Source organism: Gossypium raimondii, chromosome 4, assembly GCF_025698545.1.
Source record: "Gossypium raimondii isolate GPD5lz chromosome 4, ASM2569854v1, whole genome shotgun sequence".
Classification (NCBI taxonomy): Eukaryota; Viridiplantae; Streptophyta; class Magnoliopsida; order Malvales; family Malvaceae; genus Gossypium; species Gossypium raimondii.
The window spans coordinates 25,802,765-25,819,747 of NC_068568.1; the positions used below are offsets into that span (position 1 = coordinate 25,802,765).

At 34.3% G+C, this 16,983-nt stretch overlaps 1 protein-coding gene across 4 annotated transcripts; it reads right to left on the reverse strand.

Moving 5' to 3' along the window:
- Window positions 1-2,966: 2,966 nt before the first annotated feature.
- LOC105766562 (DEAD-box ATP-dependent RNA helicase 37) lies at window positions 2,967-8,249 on the reverse strand. Of its 4 annotated transcripts, none has more exons than XM_012586059.2 (7): window positions 8,029-8,249; window positions 7,002-7,806; window positions 6,831-6,914; window positions 5,895-6,137; window positions 5,284-5,451; window positions 4,482-4,595; window positions 2,967-3,968 (listed from the first exon to the last, which is right to left on the reverse strand). In XM_012586059.2, exons 2-7 carry the CDS (start codon window positions 7,770-7,772, stop codon window positions 3,477-3,479), a joined length of 1,872 nt encoding a protein of 623 aa, XP_012441513.1. In that variant the 5' UTR covers window positions 7,773-7,806; window positions 8,029-8,249; the 3' UTR covers window positions 2,967-3,476. The 4 variants fall into 4 exon arrangements, with proteins under 4 accessions (XP_012441513.1, XP_012441511.1, XP_012441512.1 ...); XM_012586057.2 differs by having other exon boundaries at window positions 7,002-7,885; XM_012586058.2 differs by having other exon boundaries at window positions 8,001-8,249.
- Window positions 8,250-16,983: the final 8,734 nt, after the last annotated feature.

The following is a 16,983-nucleotide window of genomic DNA, read 5'->3' on the forward strand; positions in this document are numbered from 1 at the left end:
GTGGGAACTTGTAGACTTACTGAAAGGGATAAAACTCATAGGGTGTAAGTGGATTTACAAGAGGAAAAGAAATGCGGATGAAAAAGTAGAAACTTATAAAGTCAGACTTGTAGCAAAAGGTTATACTCAGAAAAAAGGCATCGATTACAAAAAACCTTCTCTCCGATTTTCATGCTCAAGTCAATCCACACATTACTATCCATTACGGTGGCTCTCGATTAAGAGATCTGGGAAATGAATGTCAAGACAACATTTTTGAATGGCTATATCTTGAAGAGAGCATCTACATGATGCAACCCACCGAATATATAGCTAAAGGAAATGAGCATAAAGTTTGCAAACTGCTTAGATCCATATATGGACTTAAGCAAGTGTCTCGCTCATGGAATCAAAGATTTGATCAAGCGATTAAGACTTTTGGATTTGAGCAAAACATAAATGAACCTTATGTTTATAAATGTTTAGGGGATAAAAAGGTGGTCTTTCTCGTTCTACATGTTAATGATATTCTACTCATTGGGAATGATGTAAAGACATTGTCATCGGTTAAACTGTGGTTAGCCCATCAATTTAGCATAAAGGACTTGCGATAAGCTAATCTTTTTCTACGTATTTGAATCCTAAAGGATCGAAAGAACAAAGTGATAACACTATCTTAAGCTTCATACATAGACAATATATTGGAGCGTTATGTAATGATTGATTCAAAAAAGGGAAATCAACCCTCCGTATCGGGATTTCATCTCTCTCTGGAGGATTGTCCTAAGACAACGAAAGAAAGAAAGAACATGAGAAAGGTTTCTTATGCTTCAGAAATAGGAAGTCTCATGTATGTTTTGCTATGCACATGTCTAGATATTTGTTTTTGCAGTGGGGTTGGTAAGTTAATACCAGGCGAATCCAAGAACAAGGCACACAAAGCAAAAGTGAAGCAAATGTTGCTCATTAGTTGTCTAAATGTTTAACTAATACTAAGCGGTACTATGTGGTCCGATCGTAGTACGGAAAGATAATTTGTATTAGTAGACGAACCGAAAGCTAGTGCGTTGGTGTACGACTTCTATAGTATGTAGCGTCATTCAAAACAGTGGAATTCATAGTCCAAAACATGGGTAAATGATATCCTCTCATTGACATTACATGGTTGATGAAAAGTAAACATGGTCATGGGTCGTCCGTCCTTGTGATGGATAACTTGATCACTATTTGATAATGATTAACTTTTCATGAAGGAAGATGTAATGGTTACTATGAGATAAAATATGATTATATTGGGAGAATGGATATTATCCCAAAGAGATCAAAGATATCCTATGAGGGTAACACATTTATGACAAGGTCATTGGACGAGCACTGAGTAGTTGCTTTCGTAATGGTATGTTATTGGGGAGAGCTCAATCACGATAGTATAGTGGAATGACTTCATGACTAAATGAGTTTATAATTAATAGGAAAAAAGTCAGAATTTAATTATAAATCATTTGAGCCTCAGCTAAATATGTCCAATTGATCCCTCCACTAGCTCGTTGAAACCAAAAATGAATTGCGTGTTTGAATAGAAATGAACAAAATGAATAGGAAAAGAGAAATGAGAAATATTCAAGAATGATTACGGTTTTATCCGAAATGGAGAAATGAAAATATTTGAAAATGAATGTAGGTTTCCAAAAATGGAAATGGAAATGGAAATGATCAATTTGCAATCATTTATGGATTACTTCAAAATTAATCAGAAGAATGAGTTTATATTTTTGGACTATTTTGAGGCCCGAAAATAAAAATAAATCATTCAGTCATAGTGAACATGTCGAGTTATGAAATATTAAATATATTTTCTCGAAATTTTATTAAGGGCAAAATCATCAAAATTTTACTAGAGGTAAAATTGTCAATTTTTTTAGGATAAAATTGTCAAAAATTTGTTGAGGGTAAAATAGGAACAAGAAAACTATTTTATATATAAACATTAAAGTTTATTTTAGGAAATAGAAAAATTGAATCGGGTTGGATCCCATTACACAGTACTGGATCAAAAAGGCTTAAGAAGTACTCATAATTGGACCCAATATGAGAGGGGCCCAAAAATCTCTCATGAACATGAAGGGGGCGGTAACCCTAATAGGAATACTAGGGTGTGTCGTCCACCCTAGTCCTATTCTAAATAGGATGTCGTTTTTTCTATTTGAAATAAACTACTACAACTCAACATGAATTCTACCTTTTGTTCCTATAAATAGATGACACCAGTAGAGCTATTAACATAACTTTTCGAGATTGTTAATCTGCCAAAAAATAGAAAGAATTTATTCTCAACTATTACAAATATTTTTCCGGAATAACAATTCTATCGGTTTCTATTATAAAGAGAGAATTTTCGTTTTCACCCCAAAAGAAGAGAATTTTTCTAGTTCAATGTTTCGATTCAATTTATTCGAGTCCACATTCGAAGTAGCTTGTGGTACGATAATAGCAGAAAAGATCATTTTATTAAAATCCGAGAACAACAAACATTCGCTCAACTGAATATACAAGTACAAATTTAATTAAGGTTTATTGTTATAAATATCATAAATCAAATTGATTTTCAAATTTTCAATTTTCAAACGTGTAAGAAAATTATTTTCAAACTAGGATTTTTCCAACACTACCGACTTCTCTTATTGCTTGCGTCTACGGTAGGTATAGATAAATTTATAGATAATTTATCCTATATTTATTTATTTTAAAAATAAGATACAAAACATGGAAAGATAATAAAAAACAAAATCCTTAATGTTTATACTATATTTATTTATTTTAAAAATTAAATAATTTATATTAGTTTCTTTAAAATACTTTAAATTTATATTTTATGTATCATTTAAATTAAATTATTTTTACTTTTCAATCATGTCTAAAACTTTCTACAATTTTTGATAGCAATGCAATGAAAAACATCGCTCTTTTTTTCACAACACTGGATAAAGTTGATTTCCAAAACACACATCATCATTCTGAAAACATTGGATTGTGCAAAAGTTTACTCTGCAAAAACATAGCTAATTACACAAAAGGAAGTTTAAAAAAAAATTAAAAGTAATCACTCACAGCCATACGCCCATCTCTTCTTTCACCACTCACCCATAATTTGGTTGCAAATGTACGTACCTTACCACACACGCACACCATACCAACATTGCAACCTAGGGTCCTCCTAAGCTACTAAGGCGCCCCAAGCCCTAAAATGTTAACCACAACCTCCTTATCAGTGAACCAGTCGTAGACACACTTAAATGGTTAGTTTCCTTTGTCACTATCCCAACGACAGCATTATCAATTAACAAACAATATCAATCCTATGGGGGCCCTCATTAATATATATCCTATGTTAGAATCCAGATAAATATGGAATTTGAGAAAAATTATTCTCCCCGAGGGAGGAATATATATATACTCAAGACAAACATGCAAAAAGTTAATCCAGTATAAAGTGTGACCTAATCCCAAGCACTTGTCACCCCGGGAGCATATCCTCCACCATAATTGCTAGAAGGAACTCCATATCCACTACCACTATTCCCTCCTCCACCGTAGTAATCCAGATTCTTACCAAATGAACTTTCCCTTCTGAAATCACGTCCACCGAAACGCCCTCCCCCAGATCGTCGACCTTTGCTACCTCCATAAGGAGCTCGGGATGCATAACGAGTGAGCCAAGCAGGTACCTCTTGACTTGCTTCTTGCATCAGCTCAGCTAGAGGCCTTGCCAGGGACAAATTGCCCTCATTAAAGAAAGCTGTAGCCAACCCCGATTTACCAGCACGCCCTGTCCTTCCAATCCGATGGACATAATCATCAATATCATTGGGAAGATCAAAGTTGACCACATGAGCTACATGGGGTATATCAAGACCACGAGCAGCCACATCAGTTGCTACCAAAATTGGGGTCTTTCCAGTCTTGAAAGATCTTAATGCCAGTTCCCTTTCCTACAAGCACCCAGCATTATTTAAAGACATTCTTTCTACATTAAGGTAAAGATATAGCATATAGCATTATTTAAGAGACTCTTTCTATATTAAGGTTTGTACTACATTAGAATCAGGCTACTTAAACAATCCTAGAAAACGTCTGAAATGTATTTGGAATCAAAATAAAAATAGATCACAGAAGAAGAATTAATTAGAAGAGAGAATGAATGCATTTTAATATCACTAACGATATGGATTAGTATATCTAACAAATGCCATAATGCAGAATCCAGATCATTTGTCCAACTCTGGCTTCCCACAAAGTTCCTAATATTCAAGTTTACATACAGAAAGAGATCACCAGAATGATAGAACTCCACTCAATATAATAAATAAGACTAGCACATAACATAGGCAACCAGAAAATCAAGATAGTCATCATATTAAACAACCCACTCAGAGGACAAGCATAAAACCACAAAGACCATAGTCTTTCACTTCTCTCTAGCGAACTTATTTTCTAACAATTACCTGCTGAGTCCTATCACCATGAATGGTTGTCGCTGGGAATCCATTAATGCACAACCAATTTTCCAATGAATCAGCTCCCTTTTTGGTCTCCACAAAAACTAATGTCAAAGCTTGCTGCAAAGTAGAAGACAATTATCAACAGCTATTAATAATCCCAGAACTACTGATTAAATGAGACTAAATACCAGAATTAGCACCAGAACAGTAAATATTAACCGAAACACATATCCACTAATTAACTTCTATTGGAAAAAATATGGAGTAAGAAGTCTTGTCAAGGGTGCAAGGTGCACTCTGCGTACTAGAACCATATATTGTCCAAGGCACAAGGTGAAAAAAATGCGCTAGCTGAGTCAAGCAAGGCACAACATTGCATGTGTCTGTATATATTATATAAAATAAGCTTAAGGTGTATATAGTTCTAATAATAAACTCTAAAATGTGGTCCAATTTATCCTACAAAACATGCAAAATTTTCTTCTCTTTTATTGGCCAATATGCATGATTTCCTTATGATCCCATGGCCTCAGGTGAATACTGAACATTGAGAAATAGACTGATATTACACCCCTTTTGAATATTAAAGATATTACAATAATAATTAAGTGAACTTCAACCAGCCGAGCTCTTATTGCACCTACCGTCTTGCAAAAGAGCACGCCTCATCAAATGTGCCTCAATAAAAAATGTGAGGTGATCTTGTTTCCTAGCACTAAGGCACAACAACTAGGCGCACACCTTAACAACATCCAAGATAAAGGAACTTCAATAAGAAAGTTCATACATGATAGTCTCACATTACCTTGCCATGAGCTCCATTTTCCCTCTGTGCATGCAGAAGATCCATGAGATGGCTCCTCTTATCAGACTCATGAACAAATTCAACCCTTTGAACAATCAAATCTGTACTTGAACCAACCCTCCCAACGGCCAAGAATATGTAATTTGAAAGAAAATCAGAGGCAAGTCTCTGCAAAGCCACCAATTTAGAAAAGAATTATGTGATGTACCTAGATAGTCTTCTTTTCATTATCAAGAGGTCACACTATTATCTTGATTGCATTTGAAATTTACTCTAAAGCAAAATTCAAGGTAAAAGAACATGTTTACTTCTTTGGACTTGGTAAATTTTGAAAGTGGAATAGCCAACCCCACCCAATCATTTAGTGCTCTGAGCTAATGGTAACGAATGCACTCTTACTGTGCTTGGTAAACAATTTCCATTTTCTATAAAACATATATAGAGGTAGCAGGAAGAATTGAAACCAGGGCCAAAATTAAATTTCAGAAGAATTGGAGGAAGTCAATCACAACTTGAAACATTTTTCAGTTATAAGTGAAAACATGAGTTGCATATCTCAAGAAATACAGCTATAACAAAAAAGGAAACCTTATTGAACAGTTATAAACAACCTGTATCTCTCTTGGAAAGGTGGCACTAAACAGCATTGTCTGTCTCACACCCCGATTAGGCATGTCCATTTGCTCCACTATCTTTCTGATTTGTGGTTCAAAACCCATATCAAGCATCCGATCTGCCTCATCAAGGGCCAAGTACCTAATCATCTGCAATGACAATCTAGCCCTCTCTAGCAAATCAACCAATCGTCCTGGAGTTGCCACAAGAATATCAACTCCTCTCTCCAACTCTCGCAACTAAGTATAGAACAAAGCATTAGCATAAAAAAAACAAAATAATAATGATAATAATGTTATTAGGACGTAGGGATTTGTAAGGAGACTTAAGCCAAAAATCAGTAGATATATTTAGAGAATAGAGAAGGGAAAAAAACAAGATCTCATAAGAGCATAAAAGAAAGTCAGACAACATAATTGGATATAGTGTATAAACTAAGTTTCCTTGACAATTAATCTAAACAAGCTAATATCCCTATCACCACCATTCAACCTTACCCCATCTGACAGCTTGTGAAACACAAATAACTCGCTTTCACACTCCAGCCCAAGGAAGACAGTACTGTAGACAACCCAAAAAAAAAACAACAACCTATTTGAAATAAACCAAGAACTACTTTGAGTCAAAATCAGAAATCTATCAGCAACATTCTTCCTTCTATCAATAACTAGACCCTTTCTACTTTTGTTAGTTCTATTGGTATATACATCCAAGCAAAAAAATAAAAGAAAAGGAAAAACATAAATTAGAAAGAAATCCTAAAAACAATTACAACCTTGGATTAATGTCAAATACATATAAATGATCAAATTCGTAGTACATAGATATAATATAGAAATTAGTTTAGCATGAGACACAAGAAACAAGAACTATAAATGTCAAAGATATAGAGCAAGAATGATACTCAAAACCAGACTTGAGGGGATAACAACCTGTTGATTAATTGGTGCTCCTCCATAGGCAACCACCACTTTGACACCAGTTTGGTATGAGAACTTTTTGGCCTCGTCGTGTATCTGAAAGTGCATTATTGTCAACAACATCAATACAAAAATATGTTAAACCATTCAAAAAGATTACATTACATGTTCTAAAGATCCCACCTGACAAGAAAGCTCCCGGGTGGGTGATAGAATGAGAGCAAGAGGGTAAACGGTTCGTGCTACACGCGGTCTCTGAACATACTGCTCCCGCATAATGCCACTAATAATTGGAAAGCAAAAAGCAGCTGTCTTCCCTGACCCGGTTTGAGCACAAGCCATTAGATCCCTTCCAGCTAATGCTATAGGGATAGCATGGCGTTGAATGGGAGTGGGTTTCACATACTTGCACCTTCTAATGTTTTGATTCAACAGGTCCCCTAAATCTATTTCGGCAAATGTATTTACAGGAGGGGGTACATTTTCACCACTGGTTTCCACCGGAATATCCTCGTAAGCATCAAAGTTAATCCCCGTATTCTCTTGCTCACTAAAAGCTTGTTCGGCATCATCAGTCTTATCATCAACATCATCATCAAATGGGTTCACTTCCCTTTCTCTCCTATCCCAACCTCTACTTCTATTATTCCAACCACCGCCGCTGCCACCTCGTCCAGCTACAGCTCCAGAGTAACCATAACCCGGACCAGGCCGCCCCATTTCGGGCTTAGGCGGGCCGCTGCTCCATCGGGAGCCCAGGGACCCACCAGCGGTTCCGGTAAAAGCTGCCCTCTCAGTAGCCGGACCTGGCAGATTAGGTGCGTCCGAAGCTTGACGGTTACGAAGGTGGGGCGGGACATAAGTGGATCGAGTTGGACGAGGTACGTAGCTATTGTCTGAAACTGCAATTTCAGATGCTGAGTTTGCTACAGAATCTGCCCACGAAGTTCTCATTATTTCGAAAACCTAAGAAAACCAAATAAATATCCTAACAAAAACACCAAAAAAAGAAAAAAAAGAAAAGTTAAATCCAGTCCTCTTATCCTCTCCCTTCGTGTAGATCAGACCTGATCAATGAGAATGCAAGCAAAGACAACAAACAGAAAACATAAAAAAAGTTTACTAAAGAAATGCGATTTATATAATACAAGCAAATTGCAAAAAAGAACTTAAAAAACCTACGAAAATTGATGAGAGGAACACAAGCAACCTTGGTGGAAATTCTTTTGAAAGATGGGGTCAGGAAGCAGAAAAATCGGGTGCCTTTACTTTTATTTTTTACTTGAAGATTTTTTTAAAAAAAATCAAAGCTTTTTCTTTTCTTTTCTTTTCTTTTCTTTTCCTTGCCTTTTCTTTGGGTTTTGCTTGGTTGCAGCTAGAAAAAATGTGAGAGAATGAGAAAAAATCTACAAATGGAGTTTGGTGACCGTACAATTTGGGGCTTGCGTCATAAATAAAAAGCTCCCCTCACGGGCCAACGGCGTCTTAAATCTGTGTTTAATTATAGTTAATACTATTGTTTAAGTGATCTTTTTTCAATTTATCTAATTATAATATGATTTTATTTTTTAAAATTATACTATTTATACTATAATTCAGTTTAAAAATAATTATCATTATGTTCTCGGGTTCCCTAATTAGGTGTTAAAACGTGGCCTTATGCATGGTGAAGCTCGACTTCATGACAGCATAAGAAAAGTAATATTCCTCGCCTAAACACCCTACAGACCTTGCGAGCTTACACAAACCTCAAAAGACATGGAAAAATAATTAAGATGACACTCATCAATCCATTACATCTCGACCTGATAAGTGTCTTATCATGTTTCTTTAAATCAACTCCAACAACCTCTTTGTTAACATCCGCCACCCTATCACGACATACCGTGGAGTAGGGAACTCAATGAATGGGATCTACTCCAAACCACATCCTTCCTATAAATATCCCTTTAACACTAGGGTAAAAGTAAAGGAAAAGCTATCCACATAGTATACACCTTACCGGTACTTAACCCCAAACTCTTAAATGACTCATTTAGTGACTTTTCGCACCCTATACAGTGTAAACCTCTCTCATTGTACTACTTAACATGTTGTATAACTTTAGTGTTATAACAATTGGTGTTGTTTGTGGGAACCCAACAAGAAGTTATGTCTCTAAACTTTGAAGGTTGCAATTACCAAGAACAAGAAGGCCAAAACGTTACCCATGACTAACATCGGAACGGATTTGAAGGTTGGGAGCAAAGTCATAGTAAAGGGCTTACTACCCCTCTTACTGTAACATCCCTAACTCGTTCTCGACGTCAAAATCGAGTTACGGAATGCTATAGCAAATAACAAAACATTTACATGAAATTTTAAATCAAGAATTCATTTAATATCCAATAAATCTCATATAACATACAATTCATTCTTTGCAAACAAAATCGAACTTAAAACGAGCTTACGAAAGTTCTAAAACAAGTTCGAAATTTAATGAGGACCAAATTAAAACTATTGAAACAAAGAAGGTAAAACATGAAAATAGATTTCACACAGCCGTGTGAAAGACTGTGCCTGTGTGTGCATAAGTCACACGGTCGTGTGTTCAGGCCGTGTAACTAACTGTGACCGTGTGGTTCAAAATTTACCAAACCTGTAGTACCCTCAAGGGCATGTGGCTAGCTCGTGTGAGGTACACGCCCGTATACTAGCCCGTGTAGAGCAAAAATGTATCTTTTAATTATCTACCATGTACCAAATCAAACCAATGCTTCAAATAATACATAAATGGTCAAATACCCTGTACAAAATCAACTAACATTTATACCAACACATGCAATTAACCAACTACAAAACCATTCAACCACATCACATTAGTTTCTTATTTTACCAAGCTTAACAACTTATGCATTCAATAACCAACAAAACTTGTCCAAAACATATACATTGCAAGCCAAAAATTCAATTTCAATAACCATCTAAACATACAACCAATATGCCACATTTTGCACCATTATAATCAATAAACAAAAGTCATCACAAGTTATATCATCACATTTAATCATTTCATGGCATAAATTGAATCACATGCATATCATCTACTAAACTTTGCCATTCATATAAGTCATTCCATGTACAAGACTATATAACGAACTAATCAATATTGCATTAAGTTACCATATGTTTATGTGCAAAGTTCAACCATACCAAAACATACATATATGCTTTTACAAATTTTTGACCACCTATGTACATGCCACATATAACCAAACTTGAAACAACAAAAGTCTACCAAAACGGGAGACGAAGGGTGTGTGCTTCTCATTGATCCAATTGACATGTTCTAAATGCCCAAAATCTACAAAGAAAGTAGTAACAACGAGTAAGTATTATAAATACTTAGTAAGCTCATACAATATAAACAAATGACTTACCTTATTCATAGAACAATTACAGTTCAATATGCAAATAATTTCACCTATCATGGCATTCACAATAACATCAACCAAGTACGATTCAAATCATGACCACATATATAATTACAAATGGTAAAGTACAAATTTCAAGTAAAAAATGATTCATGTATCAATTTGTAATCATCACTTTGCTCATGTCAACATCATAATTTCCACATTTCATTTGTATCTTTTGCCAACATCAACTTCATAATTCCATATTTTTCATCTTTTATTTTACCCGATGAAAACTTATATAAGAACTTAGTACACAGGTGAAAATAATGTCAAATGCTCGTTCGAGCTAACCATAAACACTACTTTCAAGTTACTTGTCCGGGCTAAACTTATATCGACACAAAAAATAGCCTGGCTAGGGCTTTATATACATGTAAGGTTACCCATCCAGGCTAAACCTATAAAACGACATCAGGTTATTTGTCTGAGTAAAACTTGTGTCACGTGCATCTTCGAGTCCACAACAAATGCTGAAGCTCGAAATCATCAGGCATCAACCCGTAACCTCGTGTACGAGACTTTTAGTAAGTTCATTGGGATTAATCTCAACATTTCCATTCAGTACCATTCCATTTCAATTAAGTTAAATCCTCAATTTGTATACTAATTCATAATTAATTCAAACTTTCAATAAAACATAAATACACATTTAAACATAATACAACATCAATTAAAACTTAGTTATACTGTATGAACTTACTAGGGGCAAACAACAAAAGCAGGAGTGTTAGGGACTAATTTGTAAATTTCCCTTTTCCTTGATTATCTACTAGTTCTTGATCTATAGAGTAATTTATTTTTAATTATCAGTTCCAAATACTTTAAATCATCTCATTTCTTGTATATGGCATATTTTATTCATTTATCACAATTTTTGAAAGTTTTGCTTTTTATTCAATTTAATCACTTAAAACAAAACAACTATCACTTTCACAATTGAACCTCATTTTTCAATTCGATTTCAATAATGCCCTTCTACAGCTCTCTAAAATATGAATTTACCAAAATTTAATGCTACTTTTATCAACTTTTCATTTTAGTCTCGAAATGCAAAACTAACAAAAAATCACTTCACAAAATAATCTTTAAACATCTCTTAGCTTTCAAATTTACCATTTTCTATCAAAAACATCTAACATTCATCAATGATAACTTTAACAAACTTTAACAGTTTAACAATTTAACATCCGAGTTAGCTAGATCAAGGTCCCACAATCTCAAAAACATAAAATTTACGAAAAATGAGCTTTAAGGGGCTTACTATGCAAGGGTCGAATGATTTGATAGCTTGAAGCTTTTCTTTCTCTTTAAAAATGGTGGAAATCCAATGGAAAGAAGAAATGTTAAAGACGATGACTTTAGTTTAACGTTTTATCATATATTATTTATTAATATAAATTAAGCAAATTTTATAAACTAAGGGGCCACCAACCGTCCACCATAATAGAATGGGGTATATTTATCACTTAGACCCCTGCACCATAATTAATCAAGCCATTTAACTAATAAAATTCAATACCAATTAATTTTTACAGTTTTTATGATTTAGTCATTGCACCTAAATTAACCATTCAATCACTAAAATTTTTGGACAAAACTTCAATTCATCTATATAACAACACCATAAAAATTTAATAAAAATATTCACGGACTCAGTTGACAGAAATGAGATCTTAATACCTCATTTTCTAGAACTACTTGTACTTTAATTAACTGTCCAATTAGCTAAATTGATCAAATCAAAATTCACTATAACATTGTATTTGATTTGTAAATATTAAATAATAATATTTAGGAACTCACTCGTCAGAATTGTGGCCCCGATGTAACACCCCACACTCGACCCGATCGTCGAATCCGAGTATGAAATGTCATAGGTTTATTGGAGACACAAACTCTTCCATTTTAAAACAAATGTCCATTTTGGTGAGTACCCCCTTTTTCTTGTCCCAACATGGTATTCCGTTAATTTAAGACGATATTCCCTTGGAAGCATTTTTTTTAAATGGTACCACACCATGTTAAAAAATACAAGAATTAGCCTTTAGCAACTTCTTAAACAACGTTTATAAATCACAAATAATGATAAGCCATTGAGGCTACTGATCAACATTCGAAGTATTCAAAATAACGATTCAAGTACAAACTTATAGTTTTATAATGGAAGTATCTAACAAATTTCCAAGTACCCCCAGCAATTACATGTTACCCACAAAAATATGAAGGCTCACAAATGGCCACAGATCTAGCTATATCCCTTCAATCACCACGCTCAACCTAAGAACCTAAAAGTAAGAAGAAATATGGTAAGTTCATGAGAACTTAGTGAGTTCCTGGGGAAATTAATCCTACTATATTTCATATTAAACAGTAAGGAATGAGACTCAAGCTAACAGATAAGTTTTCCATATTTGCCAGATACATCCCTCTAATCCGTAATTCAACTGGCGAATACTTTCGCTATCAAACTTAGCCTATTGGTAGACAACACTAATTTCTAAACTCATACTTGACGGTCATGAGCATAACTGTTCCGCAAATACGCCACTTGCGTAGACTACCATTTAATGATTGAAAGGCTTACTGTTTACTCTTTCATGCAACATGCACTACCACATGCACCCTTTTTCTCACGTACTTCTTTCCTTGTGCTAGCTTCTGATCCTGGTTCGAAGAACCAATTTTTCTTGTATCTTCATATCTGCTCTTCAAAGCTATTTAACAAACATCCTTTCGTATCCTCCTTACTCCCCTCCTTGTTTAAACACATATGTGTTATCCCGCAAGGCTGAGTTTTCACCAATCACAATTTGTAACAAAGTGTCGTACCAGAGGCAAAACATTTTATCCTGTGTCTTCTTTACCATTATACACCACATCCTTCCATAAGCTCCTTACACCAGTTTAGATACAGAGCTTGTGCACCAAGGAAAGAGTACTCATACCATGTATATACCAAGTTTTCTAGGTTTATTTAACAGTATATAAACTTGCATACATTGACTCTTTGAATATGTTTCCTTAGACATGAACACCAGAGACAAATGACAGAGCCACTTACCTAGTTGTACAATGATTAGGAGTAAATGAATTAACGCAGATACCAGACTCAAGGTACAAAGGAACCCACCAAAATATTTTATTTAGAGCTTGCCTACTCTACTGGTCCTTCCCTATTATACTGGGATTTCCCATTTCTTTAGCTAAAATAACAAAAAAACTCTTTTAAACATAAAAATTGACCAAAACTTTACAATATAACATGAATCTTTGGACATGCAAATAGTTCTGTGTAGAAGTTTCCTTTATACCCAATATTCAAAGAAATCTTACGAACCTTTATTATGTTAGCTTCTATCTATCTAGTAAAGCTTAAAGGAAGGTTGAAGAATTTACTAGTAGATAACTAGTATGGAAGGTTCCCTAAGCTTTATCAGTCAACACCTTCATTAACAAAGAATAACTCTTCTATTTTTTCGATGATAATAAAGTCTAGTAGAGAACATGAATCAGAAATATTTTCTCTACTATCACACTATCCTATTTATAAATAACTCTCTTCCAAATCTCAATCAGAATTGTATCTAATCATTACTCATTCTTGCATGCATCCACTAATTAATTACATCCCATGAGGCTCACCAATTGTCTTAGTTATTGACACGTTGCCTCCACTTAGATCTCCTCATCACTCGAAATGGTACTCCGTAGTATTGGTGAACTTTTACGAAGTTCTCCGCCACGAAGTTACCAACCTTATCTGGTCTAAGTCTCGTAACTTAGGCGGTCTTCACCGGCGTAGTCTCCTAATCAATCCAGCTCGCCAAACCAAGGTGTGACAACTCCCCCACCCTTAAAAAAATTTCTTCCTCGAAATTTTGTACCTATGAAGATATACAAATATTGGTCTCTCATAGTGCTTTCTCTCTCTCATATAGTCTCTTCGACTTTGTGGTTCTCCCATAAGACTTTAACCAAAGGAATTTATTTATTCCTAAGCATCTTAATTTCCCTGTTTGGGATATACACAAGCTTTTCCACGTAAGCCAAAATTAGTTTTACCTCCAATGTCTTCAATTGAACCACATGATCTAGATTAGAGTGATATCTCCTCAACATTGACACATGAAATACGTCGTGGATCTTTAATAACTTTGGTGGAAGAGCTAAACGATATGTTATTGGCCCTATACGTCCCAGAATCTCATAGGGTCCGATGAATCTCGGGCCAAGTTTCCCTTTTAGTAAAAAATAAATAATCTTTTTCTAGGGTGAAACTTTTAGAAGCCTAACTTCTTTCTAAACTAGTACAGTCCCTAATTATTCACAATTCATAAAATTTATATGTAAATTTTAATTATTTACACATTGATCATTAAACTCAAAATTAACACAAATTCTTTTACAAAAACATCCTAATCAACATTCAAATATATACAACTACCATTAAAACTCAAGAACACCAAAATTCCATTACTAAGTAATCCCTAAAACTTTAACATTTTTACAATTTCATCCCGAGTTTAATAGTTTAAGCTACAACGAGTTCAAAAACATAAAAATTACTAAAACCGGGTGAGAGAAAAACTTACATGCACCAATTTGCTAACCAAAACTTCAAGCTCCAAAGATAGAGTTTCTTTTTTTCGATGGGAGAGAGTTGGGAAGATGATGATACGATTTTCTTTTTCTTTTGTTTTTTTCTTTAATTAAACTAATTACCAAATTAACTTTTTAATCTTAACAAAATTATTAACATAGCAGGTTCATAATTGTCCATTAACTAATCATAGGGTTTATTTATCAATCAAGTCCAATATTTTTGGTTTTCTTTAACAATCAAACACATTTAACTAATAGAAGCTACTTTAACATCTTTTACAATTTAGTCCTTTTTACTAAATTAACTAACTGGACATTAAAATTTCTTACCCAAATTTTAATACGACTCAAATATAACTATATAAACATTAAATAAACATAAAATACTAACTCACTTGTTAGAATTGTGGTCCCAAAACCACCATTTCTGATACCATTGAAAATTGAGATATTACATACTTCTCAGTTCAATTCATATATGAACATATTCAAAATCTTATGTCACACCCCAAAGGTGGCAGATCCAAAAGAAGGGTGTGTGTCACGCCCTATAATTTATTTATTTATTTGCGCTAGTTCATAACATAAGAGATTACATAGCCTAGTGGTTAAGTGTGTGAATTTATTTTAAGTGGTCCCAAGTTCAAGCCCCCATAATCTCACCATCCAACCCACATCTTGCCATACTTGGGAAGATTCTTTCTTTTATTGCAAGGTTAAAATTCCCCTTTTTATCCCTTTTTTCCCTCATATGATCCCCTTTCTATGCATTTGTCCCCTCAACATACCAAATTTCCTCCATTACCTTCCCTTGGTCGGCCATGCTCCTAGACATATCCATTTCACTTTTTATTTCTTTTCATTTTTCTCTCCTCCATTTTTCTCTTCTTTTTCTTCCATTTCACCTACTAAGTCACCATTTTCTTCTTATTTCTCCTCTAGTCCACACCACAAAAGACCACCGTACCTTCATCTCACCACTATATCTCCTCCGTCGTCCTCGCACCACCGCTACAGTCACCGTCGTCACACCGCCACCTTCGATCACCCCCGAAAATTCCAGATTTTCATCTTTTCTCTTTTTCTTTTCGTAATTGTTTTCTTTAACCTATCAAATTTGATTTTTTTTCATAAAAAGATTATCCCAAATTATATTCTTCTCTCTTTCTTTCTTTCTAACTTTTATTTTTATAATATGATTTTCTCTATTTAGTGATGAATCCTCTTCTCTAATCAATATTTTGTGGGAAGAGTTGAGCCATTTTCCTCCATTACTATGTAAGTATAGTCAAACTTCTGTTCTTGTTACACTCTCGTATATTATATACATACATACTTGATTAAAACAACACTAACCATTTTGATTTATGGGTTTCACTAAAGTGCAAATAAAAAATCCTGGATTCGTACCCCCACTTTTAGAACTGTGCGAATAAGTTAAAGGATTACGTAAGTATCTCAACGAATAAAATAATTAAAGGATTATTTATTTTAGTAACCCATTCTAATACATGTGAATGGTTTTAAACTTAGAGGCTTGGGAATAAAACTCTTCCGCTAGAAGTTGGAATCAGGATTATTGCGAACGAAATTGCAAAGGTGTGGGGATTTATTATTCTTAACAATGGTTGATATCATATTTAATCAAGATAAAGATTTATTTTAAATAAATAATTATTGTTTAAATAATTATCTGAAAAGTGATATTGGGCGAATACTTTAAATGTTCGTATGGATTGGTATAAATCCGTTGAAGGAGGATTTCAAGTAAGTGTTTCCAAAACTTCAGACCTGTGATCAAATATGGGTTTGGCTGGTTTTTCTGTTAAAAATGTTGATGTGTAATTTCCTTACATTCATGAAATGTGATATATGGCGATTTGGATAATACATGTATTGTAAGCATGATATTGCTATATTGATATTCTGATTCGTATATGATTATGAGTATTTTTATTATGATTCACATGTTAACCATGCTACTGTTCCACCTATGATTCGCATGTTAAGCATGTCACTGTGTTAAACAGAAAATAAATATGATTTACATGTAAAGCATGCCTACTGTAAAATCTATTCTGTATGTCATATCACATGTATGAGGT

Excerpts from the sequence above, each read along its gene's own strand:
- LOC105766562 (XM_012586059.2), bottom strand. The coding sequence starts at position 7,772 with ATGAGAACTTCGTGGGCAGATTCTGTAGCAAACTCAGCATCTGAAATT. Across the intron at positions 6,915-7,001 it reads CCCGGGAGCTTTCTTGTCAG|ATACACGACGAGGCCAAAAA; the intron begins GTGGGATCTTTA and ends ATGCACTTTCAG. Across the intron at positions 4,596-5,283 it reads AAAATGGAGCTCATGGCAAG|CAAGCTTTGACATTAGTTTT; the intron begins GTAATGTGAGAC and ends TCTACTTTGCAG.